The following is an 18061-nucleotide window of genomic DNA, read 5'->3' as shown; positions in this document are numbered from 1 at the left end:
ATTATATGCTTGCAGAATAAATTGTAATATGTCTCTTGTGTAAAAAAAGTGAATTAGATATAGAAGCACTATTTCTTTGCCCATCGATAGTGCCAAATTGTTAGTCGGTGAGACGCCAACAAGTCCGTGTTGTAATAATATCAAAACACGGGGAACAGGTTACATGTCCCTTGGAATAATATAGGAGTGCATATATATTTACTCGTTTCATAATTCATACCCATTTTTCAACTATCTGTCATGAAAAGGCATACGACTTGTTTTCTCTTAATGGAAAATATCTTAAAAAAGGAAACAATGCGGTGTCGTACGTTTAGTGAAATATTCTGCGTGCCTATTCTGCTGTGATAGGCATGAAAATTAACTAATAAACTAAGTTTTACTGGTATAAGTGACACTTAGCTGCTATGGATATTATCTGTACACATAAAACAAATCAATTTAAGTAAACGGCAAATAAGCAATCTTAGACAACGCATCAAATTATAAAAATAAATGATCACATTGTATTTGGGTCAAGATCGTACTGAAACACGTGGAAGTCCTCATAATAGGCATCTTGAACTTTTTGTAAAGTTGCGGGTGCGACTTTCTTCCAGAAATGTACCTGCCAGTTATGTCTCTGTTTATTTCTTTCCTCTGACGTCAGAAGTCGCTTCTCGGCTGCTTCTAAAACTAATTTCGTCAAAGTTTGTTCAGTTTCTGAAGCAGACGAACTTTTAAAATTTTCTTCCGGAAATTGAATATCATTATGAATATACCCTTGTATCTGAAAAGCGTTCCAAATACGTTCTGCAATTTTTGATTCAGATATGCACCCCTTCCTTATCATTTTTCGATCGTGAGCTTTTGTTACGTATGTATGTACCAGAGTCGATAGTGAATGCTCAATATAATTGTTTTTTAAAACACGTTTGACCTCGTGTCTTGTCGTCTGCTCAACACCTGCTACGTTTAAAATATATTCTGCATCTTCATTAAATGTTTCTTGCTTGGCTAAAATGTCTATGTTTGTCTCACAAGGTAGACATATAGAAAATATTGGTGCCCAATGAGGGTCATTTGACATGTGCCTGATCGTAAATCCAGAAACTGCGCGCAAAAATTCGTCAAATGTGACATCACTTCCGCATTTTTTACGTTCCGGGTTTTTAGCTCCGGATATCATGAATGTTGCAGCGTACCATTTATTTGGCAAGAATATTTGATCAATATAAGACGAAAATAATCTGGAATATGGGTTTCGTGCAACCATAAAGCTAGTAGTTTCTTTAATTCGCTTATCGTGTATGTTTAATGTCAATTCCTCGTGTTCTTTCATTGTCTCGTGAGATTCATCCCTCGGAATATCAAAAAGCGACTTTCCGTCCTTAGGTTTGATGCCCGCCAGTGTCATGAACACCTGCGTCCAAAATGTGCTACCGACCTTCGCAACGCGACAATAACTTAATTTATATTTTTCAGATATATAAAATACTTTGCTTTTTAAAACGGCTAGCAGCTGACGTCTCTTGGGGTACTGCGAACAAATATGGCGCATGCGCGCTGACCGCTCACTCATTTCGGCTTCCTTGGAAAGTGTACTTTCGGATTCCTTGGCAGGACTGTATTTTGGATCTGAAAAAAAAACAAGTAAGTTTTATTCTCTTCTAAAGAAATGAATTGTTATACGTTAGTAAGACGGATATGAAATGATTATTAAAAAATCTACCCAAAGTCAGTACCTGTGTCATACAGCGAGATAACCTTATTGGCGACATCGAATAACCATTATAGAGAGATGTAATTTTAAATCATATGTAATAAACAAGGCAATGTTTTTGTCGCTGTTGCCAATTAATTAATTTTTGTTTGAGCAGCACACTACTGTGAAATAAACTGAGTCATATTTTTTTTTATTACATGTATATTGCTTAGTACAATCACACCAGTGATAAAAAACACAGACAGGGTCTAGAAGTCATGCAAGTGTATCTTAAATGTAATTAAGATTTTGAATTATTCATGCAATAAGTTAAATTCTAATACGAAATGTTTATTTCCATTAAAACATGTACCTAATGACGTCACATCACATATTGTTTGACGCCAAATTGGCACCGGGAAAAGTGCAACCATATTTGAACTACTATATTGTATAAGAACAATGGTGTAACCATTAAATGGCACACTCTACATGGATTCCAGACGTGCACAATGATACATTAGAGGTACGCGCTCTCGGAGGATAAGTAACCCATTACCGTGCTTCAATATTGTTAAAACATGATCAAGTTTACGTCACATCGACCTTCTATACAGCATGCATAGTACCATATGTGCCACTAAACAGCGGTTCCCTATTCCATCAACCATGTTACATAAAGACATATTATAATAGAAATAATATATGGAAGAACCATGTTTTAATATAATTCAAACACTCGCCGCGAACAATTATTCACTCTGACTACGCCCAAATGAATTTTTCCGCTTCGGGTATTTGAATATATTAAAACATGGTTCTGCTATATATTATTTCTGAATCATAATTAATTTCGACATTAAACATTTTAGTTTAAACAAATTAATTTCATAATGTACATTTAAGCATGACAACTGACAAGTAAACATACAATAGGAGGACTTGAACGGTATAATCATCTCCTGGCAGATGAATTACATACAATGATGGCAGGTGTTGAATGATATACGATCATAATACATTAAATATGAAATAAGCTGTTTTTGTAACTGGGAAGTTAACGGAAATGGAAAATAAAACAATTTTGAAATGTTGTGATAAAGAGTACCTAAAGATTAGCACGTTATAGTCTGAAATATACTAAGCATAGCGGCATTTTTTGAGCAATAATACTTTAAAGTAGTGACTATTTCTGGTGTAAAAAGTCACTAGTTGTTTTAACTTATGCAACTGCATACTGAACTATGAAATTACTATCGCAAATGCTAGCTGGAGGGAGATAATAAACAAATATCGGAGAATTATTGCGTATATGTTGAGTATAAAAGGGGGATAATTTCGAGAAGAAAGAAGAGGAGACAGAAGAGTGGGTGAATGGTTAAGGTTTTTGTGACTAATCTAACTGGGCATACTTAATATACTAAACATTGACAAACTGCCTTGACGCCACAATAAAGTGATGTACAGCGTCAAACATCAGCCTGTTTTATTGCAAGTCTAAGTCATTGTTGCCGTAGGGTAGATTCCCGAGCGAGATGTACGTTAGACATACTGTTCTGATATCGGTGACGTTGGGACACAGGCATAGATAATGGCATGTTTTTTTCAATAGCACCACAAGTACAGAGCTCTAGGCGAACGAATAACGTTTCTCGTAAGTATGTATTGTTGAAACCGCTACAACGAGTCATCAAACAAGACGGGTGTGAAGAACCTGTCAGCTGCAGATGGAAGAAAGGAATTTATTTATTTGACAGATCAACCGCGGGACATCGAGGAAATATGCTTCATTTCTCAACCTCATTTGTGTAGCATGTCATACCATCTCAGGGACAAAAGGGCGACAGATGATCAGGGACGTGTCCATTTGCCATCTTCAAGAAAAGTATGTTTATGTTTGAGTCGCCTTCCCCATAAAGGCTCCAATCCTGTTTCTTGCTGTAAGTTACAACCAGTAACAATACAAGCAGCCTCGTTTTGAATTTTCTCCAGATCATCTTTCTCGTTGGCTGCAGTTGTCCTAAACTACATCTGCATATTCCATAATTGGGCGAATAAATGAAAGATAAATGACGAGCAATTTTCTGTCTAATAGATATCTCAGCCGTTTCATGATGTTGATTCTAGTCTATTCTTTAGTTTTGGTCGAATCAATCGGCTGATGCCATGTACAATCATTAGAAATCACTACCCCGTGATGTTTGCGACTGTCGACAAAACGAATTGTAGAGTATGTCAAGCTGATTGAGGGATGAAATGGTTGCCTTGTTTCACGGGAGTTGACAAGAGATTAGGATTTTGCTGGATTAAAGTTGACAAGCCATGTGTTGGTCCCATTCCGTACTCCCGCTAACATCACTCATCAGATTGTAGCTGAACAGCTGTTACAAGAGGAGATTCCACAATCCTAAACAGACTGGTGTCGTCTGCAAAAAGGTTTATATTGGATTCGATTTCAGTGACAATGACGTTGATATATACAATAAAACGCAAGGGACCAAAACTTGAACCTTTGGGGACACCGGCTTATATTTTGTCGATGCTTGAAGATGCCCTAGGAATAACATCCCGTTGACACCTGTTTGAGAGATAGTCAGGAAAGAAATGCATCAGATTTCCACGTATTCCTGTGCGCACGAGCTTGTAGAGAAGACCCCTATGCCAAAAAAAAAAAAAAAATCATCAAAAGCCTCACTTATGTAAAAAAAAAAATATAAAAATATAAACATTTTTATAATTGTAGTAGCCGGTCAATCTAACATAATGAAAAATATTCTGCCTTTGGCAATTAAATTAGACAACTGATACCATCTACCAAAACTCGTATGTTTTAGTTATTATTTCAGAAAAAGATATCAACTACATTATCAGAACGTCTGGTCTGTACAATAATTTAATGAGGGCGTAGTCTGGGTGAATTATTTTAATAGGCATATAACCGATTCGAAGTATATATTAATAAAATCTATGAAAAGATCCACTGGAAGCATAGAACGCAACAAAGTAACATAATAGCAAAAAGTCGGTTAAAATATAATTCTGCTATATGTTATTTTGATTTAAATGTGTCTTTTCTGTGAAAAAGGGAAGCATTATTTCTTGGCGCATGTATGGCGCCAAAGAATAGGTCGACATGACGTTAACATGACCTTATTCAAATGATATTAAAACACGGCGATGAAGTTACACGTCCCGTGGGCGTTGACGTCTTGTGGTGTATTCTTCGCGATAAATAATCGATTCAGAGCTATATCATTTTGATTTTGAAATGCTATTCATATAAAATAGTAACTCAAATATGATCGCACTTTCTCCATTTGGCGCCAAATAATATATCGACGTGATGCTAAGTATTTCTGTGTTTTAATGAAAATCATCATGATTTCTCATAAAAGTCTTATGGAACATTCTTTGCCTTCACATGGTTTCTTGGCTAGTAAAACAAGCCATGAAATAATGTTTTATAAACTTGGTTTGCAAGTTTCTATGACTTCAAAGAATATTAACAAATGATTGTATAATTCTATACCAGGACAATCATAAATATAAGGCTAAGTTACCACCGAGCTCAGTTTTATTACCTTTGCGATTGCTCGAGATTGACCAATAATAGAAATCTTTATTACCTTAAATGTCCGACATTGTAAATCTATTTTTAACTTTTAAACTATTTGTTTCACATTTTTCTTTGTTTAAAACAATGAATACAGTCCTCTTGAAATAGGAAAAACACTGTGATTTCTCTAACTCTGGTATAGTGCTATTGTGTACCATTTTAAGAAAAAAAAATAAATAAAAACGGTGTTACCATTTTCTTTTCAAATAGAGAAAATGATTATACCATCAAGTTTGAGCTAAATGGCACACCCGTCTTGGTGTACAAAGGCCTTTAAGGGCAGCATTTTTCAAATGGCAATAATCATACTTACTTTCGACGATGAAAAATGCTTACGTGCAATCACTGCAGTCTATCACACACACCAGCCTTGCAAGTTGGCTGGTTTCAAACCTCTACTTTTACAACAGCGGTATCTTCATCAATGAAACGATTCCTGTACGTTTATTTAAAAAGGCAGATAGAAAGAAAATCGACTAACCTGCAACTTTTTCAACCTGTGTTTGGCTTTCTATGAATAGTTTGTATCTAAAGTAAGTTGTGACCATCAGAATCAGTGTAAGGCACACTAAAATAGCATTTTTCCTGACACTTCGTATTCTCATTGTTAATATATCACCGTAATTGTGTCACTTATACGACCGACGTCCGTTAACAAATCGCCGTCGATTCGTCACTTATATGACCGACGTCAGTTGATATACTGCATTCAATTATATGACCGACGTCAGGTGATATACTGCATTCAATTATATGACCGATGTTAATTGATATACTGCATTCAACTATATGACGGACGTCCTTCGATGATTTCGTCAATTATATGACTGACGTCTCTTAATATACCACCGTCGATTATATGAACACACCACCGTCACACCTTCAATACGTTGTCCTGCGGCTTGATTTCTAAGTCAAATCCTGCTAAGTCAAATCCTGCTAATCAACTCGTACCCATCTTATAAACATTCACTTGACATTCTTCTTCACAATTGTTTAATAATTGTCCAACAAATTATTACAATTCTTTGAATAACTCAGTTCTGGTGTTGACACAACACAAGTCTAAACCTCTAGCATACAGTCTTTTCTAAACTGTTTCAAAATTGTCACGACGCTCAATAAAAAAAGCACAGAACCGACATTGAGATTATCACATCTTTAACACTTTCCTTTAAATTTTCATTTCGGTTCTCCAGATATTCTTGCTAAAGCATTCTTCTTGGCTATACAATAAATTTCCGAAAAAAAAAACTTAATACAAAATATTGTTAAATAGAGTTTAAGATAATCTTCCCTTTTTATTCATGTACAACATCAGCGTAAAATCTTTTTTCATGATTCATTTGTTTTTAAGTGCTAATTGCAATTTTGCCATCAATGTTGTCAATTGTTTACGTCTTTCAAATTATTAATAAATTTAGATTGTTTAAAGATAGTAATATCATTATATTAAAATGATAGCCAACGGCCATCATGCGCATTTAATTGTACATACATACGTAAGGTTTTTATTTTTAAACATATTTTATCAGTTATTCTGTTTTTCAGTTTTTAACATTGCACGGATATGGCAATATGCTGTTTTATACCACCTCTGTCTTCTCCATGCATTATATTTTAGAGAAACAACTGTGTTTTTTTCTTTTCCATCAGTTTTGACTCGTCAATATACTCTATAATGTATGTGAGTACAAAAGAAAAATCGAACGTTGGTAGTTGTATATATAGCTAACAAGAAACAGTTATCCTTGTGTCACTTTAAACATTTTGTACATTTTTAGCTTTTGTTAATACAAGTTGATTTTTGAATTACTCTTTTTAACTTGACTTCAGCATTTTACAAAACAGAGGTTTTTATCCTCGCAACTCCTGCGTCCGTATTATAAGTTTAACAATTCTTTTAAATTTTAGTTATACATGGAGATTCAAAACAAAGTTGTTGCATCGTCCAGTACAGAATTGGTGGGTCACGTGACACAAATACGAATCTCTGATTGGAAGATTAAAATATGTCTTATTAATTGGCTTGGTGGTCAATAGTCAGAACTATTGCCCTAGGTTTGAAGATATGAGGGTCATTTGTTCTGATTATTGTCCGGCAAGTTATTCAGTAAGTGTTTTATTACACGACATCAGAAACTTTTCATGTTTTGTCTTCAAGTTTTGACTTATCGCAGCAAAATTTAGATTAAACAGTAAACCGGTCAAAAGCATAATCTATCAACCTAGTGACAGAGCGTCCGCTTCGAGTGTGGGAGGTAGTATGTTCGATCCACGGCAGTGTCATACCAAAACCACAAAAGTTTTCAAGTGCCGTCTGGCGGTAGTAAAAATGTCGCCACTAGCTAAAGTCAGTGTAATTATTTTTGTTCCTTAGAGAATATGGTATCCATTTATTGACCATTTAAAAATTAAAAAAGGAGCTGCGTTTAAAAAATCGCCGCTAACTGGGGATAGGGGTGTTGCTCTTTTCACTACATCTTAGACCGAATGTTTTTAACCTATTCTACTTTAAGTTTGCTTGGCAGCGTGCCATGCTTTAAAAGAACATTTTAAGAGATTATAGAATATTAAAATTCTAACTTGACATCAGACTTTATCTTTCCTTTTGTACTGGCCTTATTCCCTTTGGTACTGCCTTTGTGTATGAACAATTACTTTTGTTTCTATCTCGTACATTTAAAACATGTCTTGTCCCCCTTGCATATGAAATGTTGTTTCATACTTGATGTATGAAGTGATATCACCATATTGTATCACTAACTTGGCCTGTTCCGGCACCTCCATAAATTAAGAGTAAGGCTTTGAGTGAGTGATGTCGGGGTTCCAACACTGTCAATTTTACACCAGTGACGTGAAAAATGACGCCACTAGTGCAATAGAAATATACAAAAATGGAAGAGAATTTCCAACTGAATAAGTAAAGAGGGGCGAGTAGGAGCATGTCCTGTTAGATGACAAAGTAATTCAGTGCTTAGTCTGTCTATCAGTCATCCTAGGAACTACATAGCGTTAACTACAGTACAAACAGAAGAATCTCATAAACACCTTAGTGTCACTTTTGCCAACGATGGATCTTGGGATGAGCATATTGAAAACATCAAGATAAAGGCATGGCAAAGGGGTAAACATCATGAGAAACTTTAAATTTGTTCTGGATAGAAAATCATTGGAAACCATCTATCCTGCTTTCATTAAACCCCTTCTCAAGTACTCTAATGTTGTCTGGGACAACATTACTACCAAGGATGAATTCGAACTAGAAAAGATACAACTGGAAGCCCTTCAAATCATATCAGGACCAAAAAATAAGTCTCCATCCATAATCTGTAAAAACCTTCTTTCAACCTCTAAATGAACGAAGAATGAAACAAAGGCTTACCCTTAAAACATCTATAAAATGTCGAACAATCTCGCTCCATCTTATCTATCGTCATTAGTACCTAATCTCGTTGGAAACACTACTGCTTACAACCTAAGAAATACTCAAGACCTCAGACCTATACATTGTAACACATAACTCTATTCTAATTCATTTCTGCCTCAAATAATATCTGACTGGAACCAAATATCCACTGAACATAGAGAAGCTCCCAGTCTCAATAGCTTTAAAGGTAAACTTAACACGGATGTTAAAAAGGTACCATGTCATTTCTACTTTGGTGATCGAAAGTCCCAAATTAAGAACACGCTGTAGCTTATTAAATGAGCACCTCTATTCAAGAAAACACTATAAACAGCCCTCTTTGTCTATGTGGGGAGATTGTATTTGTATTTCTACCAATGACAAAGCACAGGAGAGCCGCGTGTAGGTATAGAAAAATCAGACATGGATAAAATTTCACCTAAAAGATTTTATAACTGTAACAAAAGGGAAGAGTCTGTTCCGTTATATTGTAATACTAGTGCTTGGTCGTCATTGAACCATCTTAAGGTTTACTGCATGCAACAATGCGAATCCGGGTTCCCAAACCTGGTCAAAACCAATGTATTTTACGTATATCATGATATGTATAAGAAACCTCATTTTAAGATAATATGTTTAGTATAATGTTGCTCATCAATACAATTTTATTTTTCCTTTTCTTTGTTTTCTGTGGGGTTTTTTTTGAGATACTTAAAGACGCTTGGGAAGCATGTTTGTATTTTTTCTAAATTAACCGAGATCTGAATTAACCCTTAAGTTTTATTTGATGTTTAGCGTATTCGTATAACCTCATTTAAGTGTAGGGCTAACATTTTAACAATAACCTTAAAATTATCTTTATACAATTATTTGCTATGCATTTATATTTAAATCGATTAACAAATTAATGTTTAGACTCTCGTCTTGTACCGAGTCTTTTCACTTTCAAGAGTATAAATATGACAATAAAATATTCTCATTCTGTTGATCAGGAAGTACATCAAATGAAATGTCTGTTACGTCAAATCAAAATCTGTTTGCAGTTGTTCACATTAGTACTCCTTGAACATGTAGTAATTTGATATACTTGCCAAACAATTTGGTCATTTCATTGCCTCTTCCCTGATAGAAATATACACGCTAGATAAGGGGCTAAAAATTAGATTATGAAGAAATTTAACCCTTAGTCCCTAAACTGACTAGTTGTAATAGCCCATCATGGAACAACTTTTAGAAAAGGAACTGAACAGAACAGAACAGAACAGAACAGATAATTATTTCCGACTTGTACGTAGTACATTGTCATATTCATACAAAATATAAACAACCTTGACACAGTCAAGATGATATATTACTGAAATATCACTCAATTATGGATATAAACATATAATATATAGTAAAAAGAATGTATCTTGAGGATGAACAAAACAAACATTTGAATTTTTTATGCATTTTGAATAGATTTTACAATAAGTGCTTCTTTTACGAACAGTGAGACCTTACACAAATCTTGTTTATTAGTAGTATTCAGTAATTCTAAACATTTATACATAGATGACATTTTATGATAATATCGTTTAACATTATTATGTCTGTCTTTAGTTTTCAAAGGTAGGACATATACAGATAAAGTGTTACTCGTTTTCTAAAAGGAAGTAACTACCTTCTAGAAAGGCCAATTGTACTGTTGAAAATATTACATGCCCTTAACACTCCATCTTTTTCCTGTACATGATAAACAAATTTGTGCAGTTTTTGTTCAGAATTTACTGAAACCACGGGTTCTCATCACCTTCAATAAATAAAGTACTCAAACAACATTTCATTGTTTCATATCCTCCTTCTTTAATTCACTAATAAAGATAACACGCACGACCTATCGCGGTTAGAAACGTGACTTAACGTGAAACTCATCACCATAGCAAATGAATACACTAAGTAACGTTTTGATCGTGAGGTCTTTTTAATAAATAAATGACAACAATTAAACTGTCTGAAAAATTAATTTTGATTTTATTATATACGCACCTTTAAACTAAATCAGTATGTCAGATATTGTCAGTTAATTTTGATTTTAGTGTTTAATTTGATGCATGCACCTGAAAGCCCTGTATTTAGCAGAGATAGTACCATTCTTTCTGTATGTTGTTTGACAGACGTTGTGATCGCCAATACGCCAAGTAGCACCTGGAATATGTCACCGAAATCAAGATGGGACATCCCCTATCATGACGGCCGCATAGCCCCGATTGTAATCCTAACATCCGTGATTTGTCAAAGAGGTGTAGGAAAACCCATAAGCGCAAAATATCTCATACATGTTTGTAAACTTCATGGCCTCACTTAACACAGCTTTTGCAGATAAGGGCCTGACAACCAATTCTGGAAGAGAGCTAAATTTTAAACTTTTGTAGGAACCCCAACCAATCTCCTAGTTTGCAGGTTCTCAAGCAAACATGGCAAGTATTACCGTGTACCCATCAATAAAGGCCTGTACTGAGACAAGGCAACATAGGAAAAGGTCCGTTTTTATTCATGATATAGCAATTCTAAAACTAGATATTGGTTTTGAAAAACAAATGCATGTCTTCCCATGCTTCATGTAAAATAGACACATGAATTGATACTTTAATGTCCGGCCAATGCACGGGGAGAGTGCCTTAACCATTAACAAGCATGACCAAATAAGATGTATTATGCAAGTCGCCTGGTTATAGAACCCATGAATCCTCTATCCACGAAGTAATATTTGTCTACAGTATTTTTTTGTTATGTCTTGTACATAATACAATGGATTTACGCGAACTTGCTTCATCTCAAATTGTTTTCGCATTATACGGTAAGGTCTTAAGTGAGATAGGCATTTTGTGTCGGCTCTACTAAAAGTTGTTATTTAAAATAGCTTGGCGCAAGTATTTACCATTATAATATAGGACGCAGCGGTTGGACATGTCAAATCAAAATGAAGATCATACGATGAGATCAAAGTATTTTTTCCCGCTTTATAAAAGATAAAGGGTAAGGGTAGATTCCCCGGAAACATAGAGCACCACAAACACAGCCACAGGGTCATGCATCGAAACTATTCCCACAATGAAAAGAAGCTGTAACGGAAAACTATCTTAAAATACATTTTTTCTCAATATTGTCTCAACGTTTGAAATAATATACCTATAACTATTGGCAACGTAAATAGTCTTAAATGTTTTAAAGAAACGTACTTGTAAAACATATCTTAATGATGGTATGAATGTTGCGTTGGTTTCAAAGACCATAAATATTCATTTTTGATGGTACATGTATGTTGTTGTTATTTTTTCAAATTTCAATTTGAGAATGCCACATCTGAAAGAAGATGTATATAATTTTTTGTATATTTATAATGTGTTACTTACTTTAAAAACATTATAATGATGGTGATGATGATGATGATGATGATGATGTCGCACTGATTTAATTTATGCCTCTTACGATGAATACGTCCATCATGAGCCTTTCCGGAACTGGTATGGGAGCGGAAATATTTGGTGTTGGCGTTGTTCTCTTTCAATCTTGCTAGATGATCTAATCTGTCCCTTTTACGTTCCTTCATTGTTCGAGATTCGGTGACATTTATTGTTTTGTTGTTTATCACAAAGAAGTATATATAACTCTTTGTTTATCATTAGTTTAATTACCTTCCTGTAGAGATGCTTTGATTGTTTACACTTTGAATACCATTACCATTTTGGTTTTGAGAGTACATCTGTGATGGACAAGAGCTTTTTTGAATTGAAGAATCAACCTATTTCGTCTGTATTTACATATATTTCAGCGTCATTAAACGCATCAAATCGTCTGGAATCATTTAAGAGATATTTCCTTTTAAACATTTATTGTTTCATTCTATATGTGCATAAACTGCTCATTTGATTTTAAATCTTTATGTTTTTTTACTCGAAACATATTTCTTGTACACTTACGACATAGGTAGCGACCACACCTTCTCATATGACACCACTATTACTTTTTTAGGATGCGAACTCGAAAGTGGCTCAGATAAAGATGAAACTTTCATCACAATCGATCTAAAAGAAATAAGCATAAACTAAACTAGCGAGAGTACAATTTTCTCCCAGAGAGTGAGTCTAATCTGCTACTCAGGTTGTCATCAAATAAAAGCTTATCGTATAGATCTAAGTTCTGCTGGAATGTTATTTCTGCTGTCTGCGGATGCCATTGTAGCGCAGACATTAATTTCGCAGTGATATTTCCAATGTTCCTTGTTTAAAGTACAATACATTCGATGGATGCTACCAATAAGTTGGTATTGTATAATATATCAAGAGTAGATACAAAAAAAATGTGTATATAGACATAATTATAACCACCAACATTAACCCATACGGGCGAGTCCTCCAGATTTAGTTGACAGTGTAAGGTAGAGACAACGCTCTGATTTCAGGTCTTCATGGCGGGTGTAACATACCCATATTCGTACTATTCATATATAAATTATCACTTAAGATGCCATGCAGAAATCTTCTTCTTCTTGTCGTTCGCGTCTACACTGTCAGACCAGTAGCCTCGATGAAACTTGTGGTTTGCCGAAGATCCTCAATGCCTCCATACAGTTTCTGGTGGATTGAGGTATCTATCGACCAAGTCGCAGCTCGCTCCTGGTCATGCCTTTTACATCTCTGAAGTATATGTTCCGCAGTCTGATCTTCTTCACCACATGGACAAGTTGGCGATGATGTCAGTCTGTATTTCTTGTACATGTGAGCATTGAGCTTGTTGTGCCCTGAGCGGAGCCTGACCATCATCACTTGTTCAGACCGATCAAGGAGATGAAAAGCATCTTCCTCCATCCTTGGTCTCGTTAGTGCCTTGATGATGGTGACTTTCTCCTTGTAACTCACAGGTTCTGTTGGTTGTTCTGACTGAGCTCCTAGCTTAGCCAGTTTGTCTGCCTCTTCATTGCCTGCAAGTCCACAATGGGATGGAATCCACTGAAGTGCTATTTTGCAGGTTATACTCAGGCTCTGCATTCTCCTGGCTAGCTGCGGAGCTTTATTGTTGATCAGAGCTTCCATGACAGACAGTGCATCTGTGAGAAAGACGACTGAGGAGCTTTCTTCTGCCGAGTCTTCAAACATTGAGACGGCCTTCATAAGTGCTTCAGCCCTCGTCTTGTAATTGCTGCAGTGTTTTCCTGTGGCTGCATGTAGTGTTTCTCTCTTGCCAGATGGGTATTGAATGAAAACTCCGGCTCCTCCATCTTTGACGGCGCATGTGGCTGATCCGTCTGTATAGACATGAGTCCATAATTCCGGATGATAGTCTTCATTGATCATAGCAAGTGTGAGGCTCTTCCGAATGCCTTCATCCTCTTGCTTCCCGCGGTCAAGACGAGGAACAGCAAGTCTCACAGTCACTGAGGATAGATCATTAGTTAGTGGGTTTATGATGTCTTCACTACCTAGGGGAGTCGTTGGTATGCTCAGCTCAGTTTTGAACTCTCGATTGAGTTTCTTTGCCTCATGTACGAAGCTGCTACATTTGAGCCGATTCTTTGTGTAGCCATCTAGCTTGGCTTTCATGGGATGGTCTTGAAAAGACCTGAACTTCTCTGCTTGAAGCAGAACCTTTGCATGTCTTCTGTCTTGTAACGGCTGTGTGCCTGTTAGCTTCTCCATGAAGGAGATTGGTGTAGACTTTGTAGCACCTGTCATGATCCGCAATGCTTGGTTCTGAACCTTGTCTAAAGCCTGTTAGTTAGTTTTGGCAGTAGTGGACCAGGCAGTTGAGCTATACTCTAAATGGGGTCTCACTGTTCCCTGATATACTGTCTTGAGTATTTGCTCATTTGCTCCCCACGTTGTTCCAGCAAGTTCACGCATCATGGCAAGCTTCCTACGGGCCTTCCCTTCTGCTTGACTAATGTGGGGCTTCCAGGTTAGCCGTTTGTCAAAGGTCACTCCAAGGTATTTTGCCTCGTCTGCTTCAATCAGCGAAGCATTTCCCATCTTGATTTTACCCGCCCTCTGCTTTGACGACCATGCAGAAATAAATACACCAATTTTGAGGTAAGAAGGTGACATTTAGAAAAGATCTGCTAGATCATCATTCTTGTCATAAACAAAAGTAACTTTTCTAATAGTGTAAGTCCGTACTGTTCTGCAGGAGGCGTAAGAAACTCGCAAGTTTCAGTATTTAACGTGAATACTACCATCAGTTAGTTCATTGTTTGTTTCTCTTGTAATTTCTTTTTATACATCTAATGATATGATTTCTTTTCCCCTGTGGTGTCACTCTCAGTCACCGATTTCCGGTATACATACTTTTTTCAAATGTCGTCGCCAACTTTCTTAAAAGCTGTCAAGTAATATATAAAAACGTCCTCTGCATATTTCCCGCATAATTGTAAGTTGTTTACTTTTAACTATGATGTCTTTGAATTTTTAAATTGTTGTTATTTGACTCTACGGAATTCAATGTAGCACTGCCGCTGGAATTAGCACGTGCAATATGTTATCAAAGTCTGGACAGCCCCCATGATCACAGCCACATTGATCCAATGAGAATCCTAACGTTGGATTTGTCAAAGAGAAGACACTGAGACACATTTACACCCTGTGGTTTTGACACTTCGTGGTCTCAACAAACCCAGCCTTTGTATACCAGGGCCTAGGAACCAATTCTCTAGTTTTGGCTTAGTTTTCAACCTAGGTAGGAACCCCTATACATCTCCTAGTATGCAAGTTCTCAATCAAGTTTGGTCATTAAAATGTTTCGAACATCAATCACAACACCAGGTCACCTCATAGATGTGATCCAAGGATCAGTGCCCTATTATCAGCTGTGTTTTATGTCCGTCATCCAAATGGGAATTTCTATGATGTGAAAATGAAAACCTCGGTAACTTTCAAACCCCGCAAAGAATGGATGGGAATGAGATGATTCGGCTCTGGTTATATATTTAAAGGAATGCCATAATAGGGGAGAGGGGAGGAACTAGCTAGAACAGGTTGATGTCAATTCAGTCCAGGTAGGCAACCTCCTCTGTGTAAATATCCCAGGGAATATATTGTACTTTTCTTGGTTTGCGGGGAAATGTAAGCCCCTGAATACCCTTTGGTGTATAGGTCGTAAATATCGAACTACACTTAATCCCAGTCGGTCAGTCATTTCATTTTTTTTTTACATTTATGAGTAATGCGTAATGAATATTGTTCTTTCGCACCCTTATGATCTGGTATTAAAATTAAGGACTTTTGTGCAGCTTATCTTGCAGGTTGGAGAAAATTGCTTCAGAATTATGAATACCTATTGTAATGGTAGATGTAGATGTACTGCTAAAGCCCTGCTCCCGTCCTACCTTTTAACCTTGAATTGTCACCGAAAAGGCAAGAACACCCTGACTATGAACAGTGGCGCATGTAAAAATAGAGTCTTTTATATATGAAACTCTATATGAATTACGTATAGGATAGACAACGAGTGCCGTTGTCTACGGGATATATACAACGAGCAAAGCGAGTTGTATATATCCCGTAGACAACGGCACGAGTAGTCTATCCGACTAAGACCACGTGACATAAAAACAGCAATTATTGAAAACTCTCCCAGGCGTTCAATAGAAATTAGGATTAACGTGTTTTTATAAAAGTAATATCATCTTTGTACCGTAAGCGCTTAATTGTCAGTAGGGCATATGAAATAATGCAGGTTATTTGTATAAATTCAGTTTTACTCAAATACCGGATTTACTAAGATTTAACGTTCATTAACACTTTGAGTCATTTGCAATCACAAAATGCTAAACAGTTAAGTATGGATTTCTCAAAAATACTCAAAATTGGACTGCATGCTGAACAATTAGTTTTTGTGAGGAGTTTGCATGTTGGCGAAACACGATGACAGATACGTTGATTCAAGAAGATAGCCAGGTTATTTATTTTTTTAGTTAGTTAGTTATTTTTTTTTTTATTTGTTTTCTTTGTTTATCAGGATATAGTTAGTGGGTAGATGCTCGTAGGACTAGGAATACCTTTTACTATATCGTGCCCTTCTTGTAAGAATGATATAGTTGTTTTACTTTCTAACTGGGCCAAGTTGTTCGAAACATTAACGGGCTGTAATTTAGTTTAGTTTAGTTTAGTTTAGTTTAGTTTATACTAATTTGTTTTAGCTCGATTATGATGAAAAGCTTATTGTTACCACTCCCGAGTCCGTTTCCTATGAAAACTAGTACTGGGGTCTTATGAGAAGTCATGGTCCTGACCCCAGTGATGCTTGAACCCACGACCACTGCATTAAGCTGTTAAACTAACCGCCTGTTAAAGTTCTATTCAAGATACTAGTCTTGGTGGGTGGGAAACACTAGTATGATATTTTAATTTTACTGTAAAGATGATTTAGTGTTTATAATCCTTAACAAGTACATTTGCTTTTCTAAGTTTTCTAAACTGTCGAAATCTACTGATAAAGTTAATCGACCGTTAAGCCAATCGCCTGTTAAAGTTTCGAAGAACTGGATCCAGTTGTTTGCAAATGTGTGGATCGTGCTGACATGTCTTTTTTATAACAAGTGAACATAAAAAGTTACAACTGTTGGAAACAGTTTAGTGAATGTGTAAATTACGTTTTTACCCAGTTGGTTCTACACTACAAATGTGTAGTTTATTGTAATTCAATTTTATTGATATCTAATAACATGGGGTCATTTTCACGATATTAATATTTAGACGTTGTCAACTGAATTTACCTCCAAGTCAGTCTTATTTTTTATCCCATTGATAACTGGTGAGAATATTGCAAGGTCATTTAACTCCGGCGTTCGCCTGTATTGTTAGATGGTAAATTGACACGAAATTCACGTTTTTTTTGCCCAAGTTTCCCGCGATATATATACAACGCTACTGTTGTATATGAAATATAGACGGGTACAAGTCTGCTTTGCGATTGGCTATTTACGGATTATCGTGGTCTAACTGTGGTTTAGCGTGCTAAAGTGTGGCACGTGGCCGTCAACTGTTACCTATTGTAATCATGGGTTGCATACACAAAAGAATTTGAATAGCCGTGGAGCACGGCTTTAAAAAAAACTATCTACTTGTCCTTTGGGTCTCTTTCAGACAGGGAGGAGTGTAAAGGTCGATGAAAGTGTTCTTATTCAACGTTTTGACAGACATATTATATTTTGTTCGGACCTGATCATAGGAAAAGACGAAATGTTAAGATGAATATACCTTCACTTGAGTTCTAGCACAATTTTAGAAAATAATACAACAACCCACATTTCTGCATATTTATTGTTTACTTAATATTTTAAGAAATGTAAATTACTCGAAAACGTGCAACAAATTAA

The 18061-nt window shown here is 36.0% G+C and overlaps 1 protein-coding gene across 1 annotated transcript; it reads right to left on the bottom strand.

Moving 5' to 3' along the window:
- Positions 1-499: 499 nt before the first annotated feature.
- LOC123533225 (carbohydrate sulfotransferase 10-like) lies at positions 500-12301 on the bottom strand. The gene is made up of 2 exons (XM_045314864.2): positions 12181-12301; positions 500-1617 (listed from the first exon to the last, which is right to left on the bottom strand). Exons 1-2 carry the CDS (start codon positions 12299-12301, stop codon positions 500-502), a joined length of 1239 nt encoding a protein of 412 aa, XP_045170799.2.
- Positions 12302-18061: the final 5760 nt, after the last annotated feature.

This window comes from Mercenaria mercenaria, chromosome 12 (genome assembly GCF_021730395.1).
Source record: "Mercenaria mercenaria strain notata chromosome 12, MADL_Memer_1, whole genome shotgun sequence".
In the NCBI taxonomy this organism is placed as follows: Eukaryota; Metazoa; Mollusca; class Bivalvia; order Venerida; family Veneridae; genus Mercenaria; species Mercenaria mercenaria.
This window is presented reverse-complemented; position numbering and strand designations above follow the sequence as displayed.

Bases quoted from the DNA above. Each gene is read 5' to 3' on its own strand.
- LOC123533225 (XM_045314864.2), bottom strand. From the start codon at position 12,301: ATGAAGGAACGTAAAAGGGACAGATTAGATCATCTAGCAAGATTGAAA. The intron at 1,618-12,180 runs GTAAGAGGCATA...TTTTTTTTTCAG, and splicing joins TCATGATGGACGTATTCATC to ATCCAAAATACAGTCCTGCC.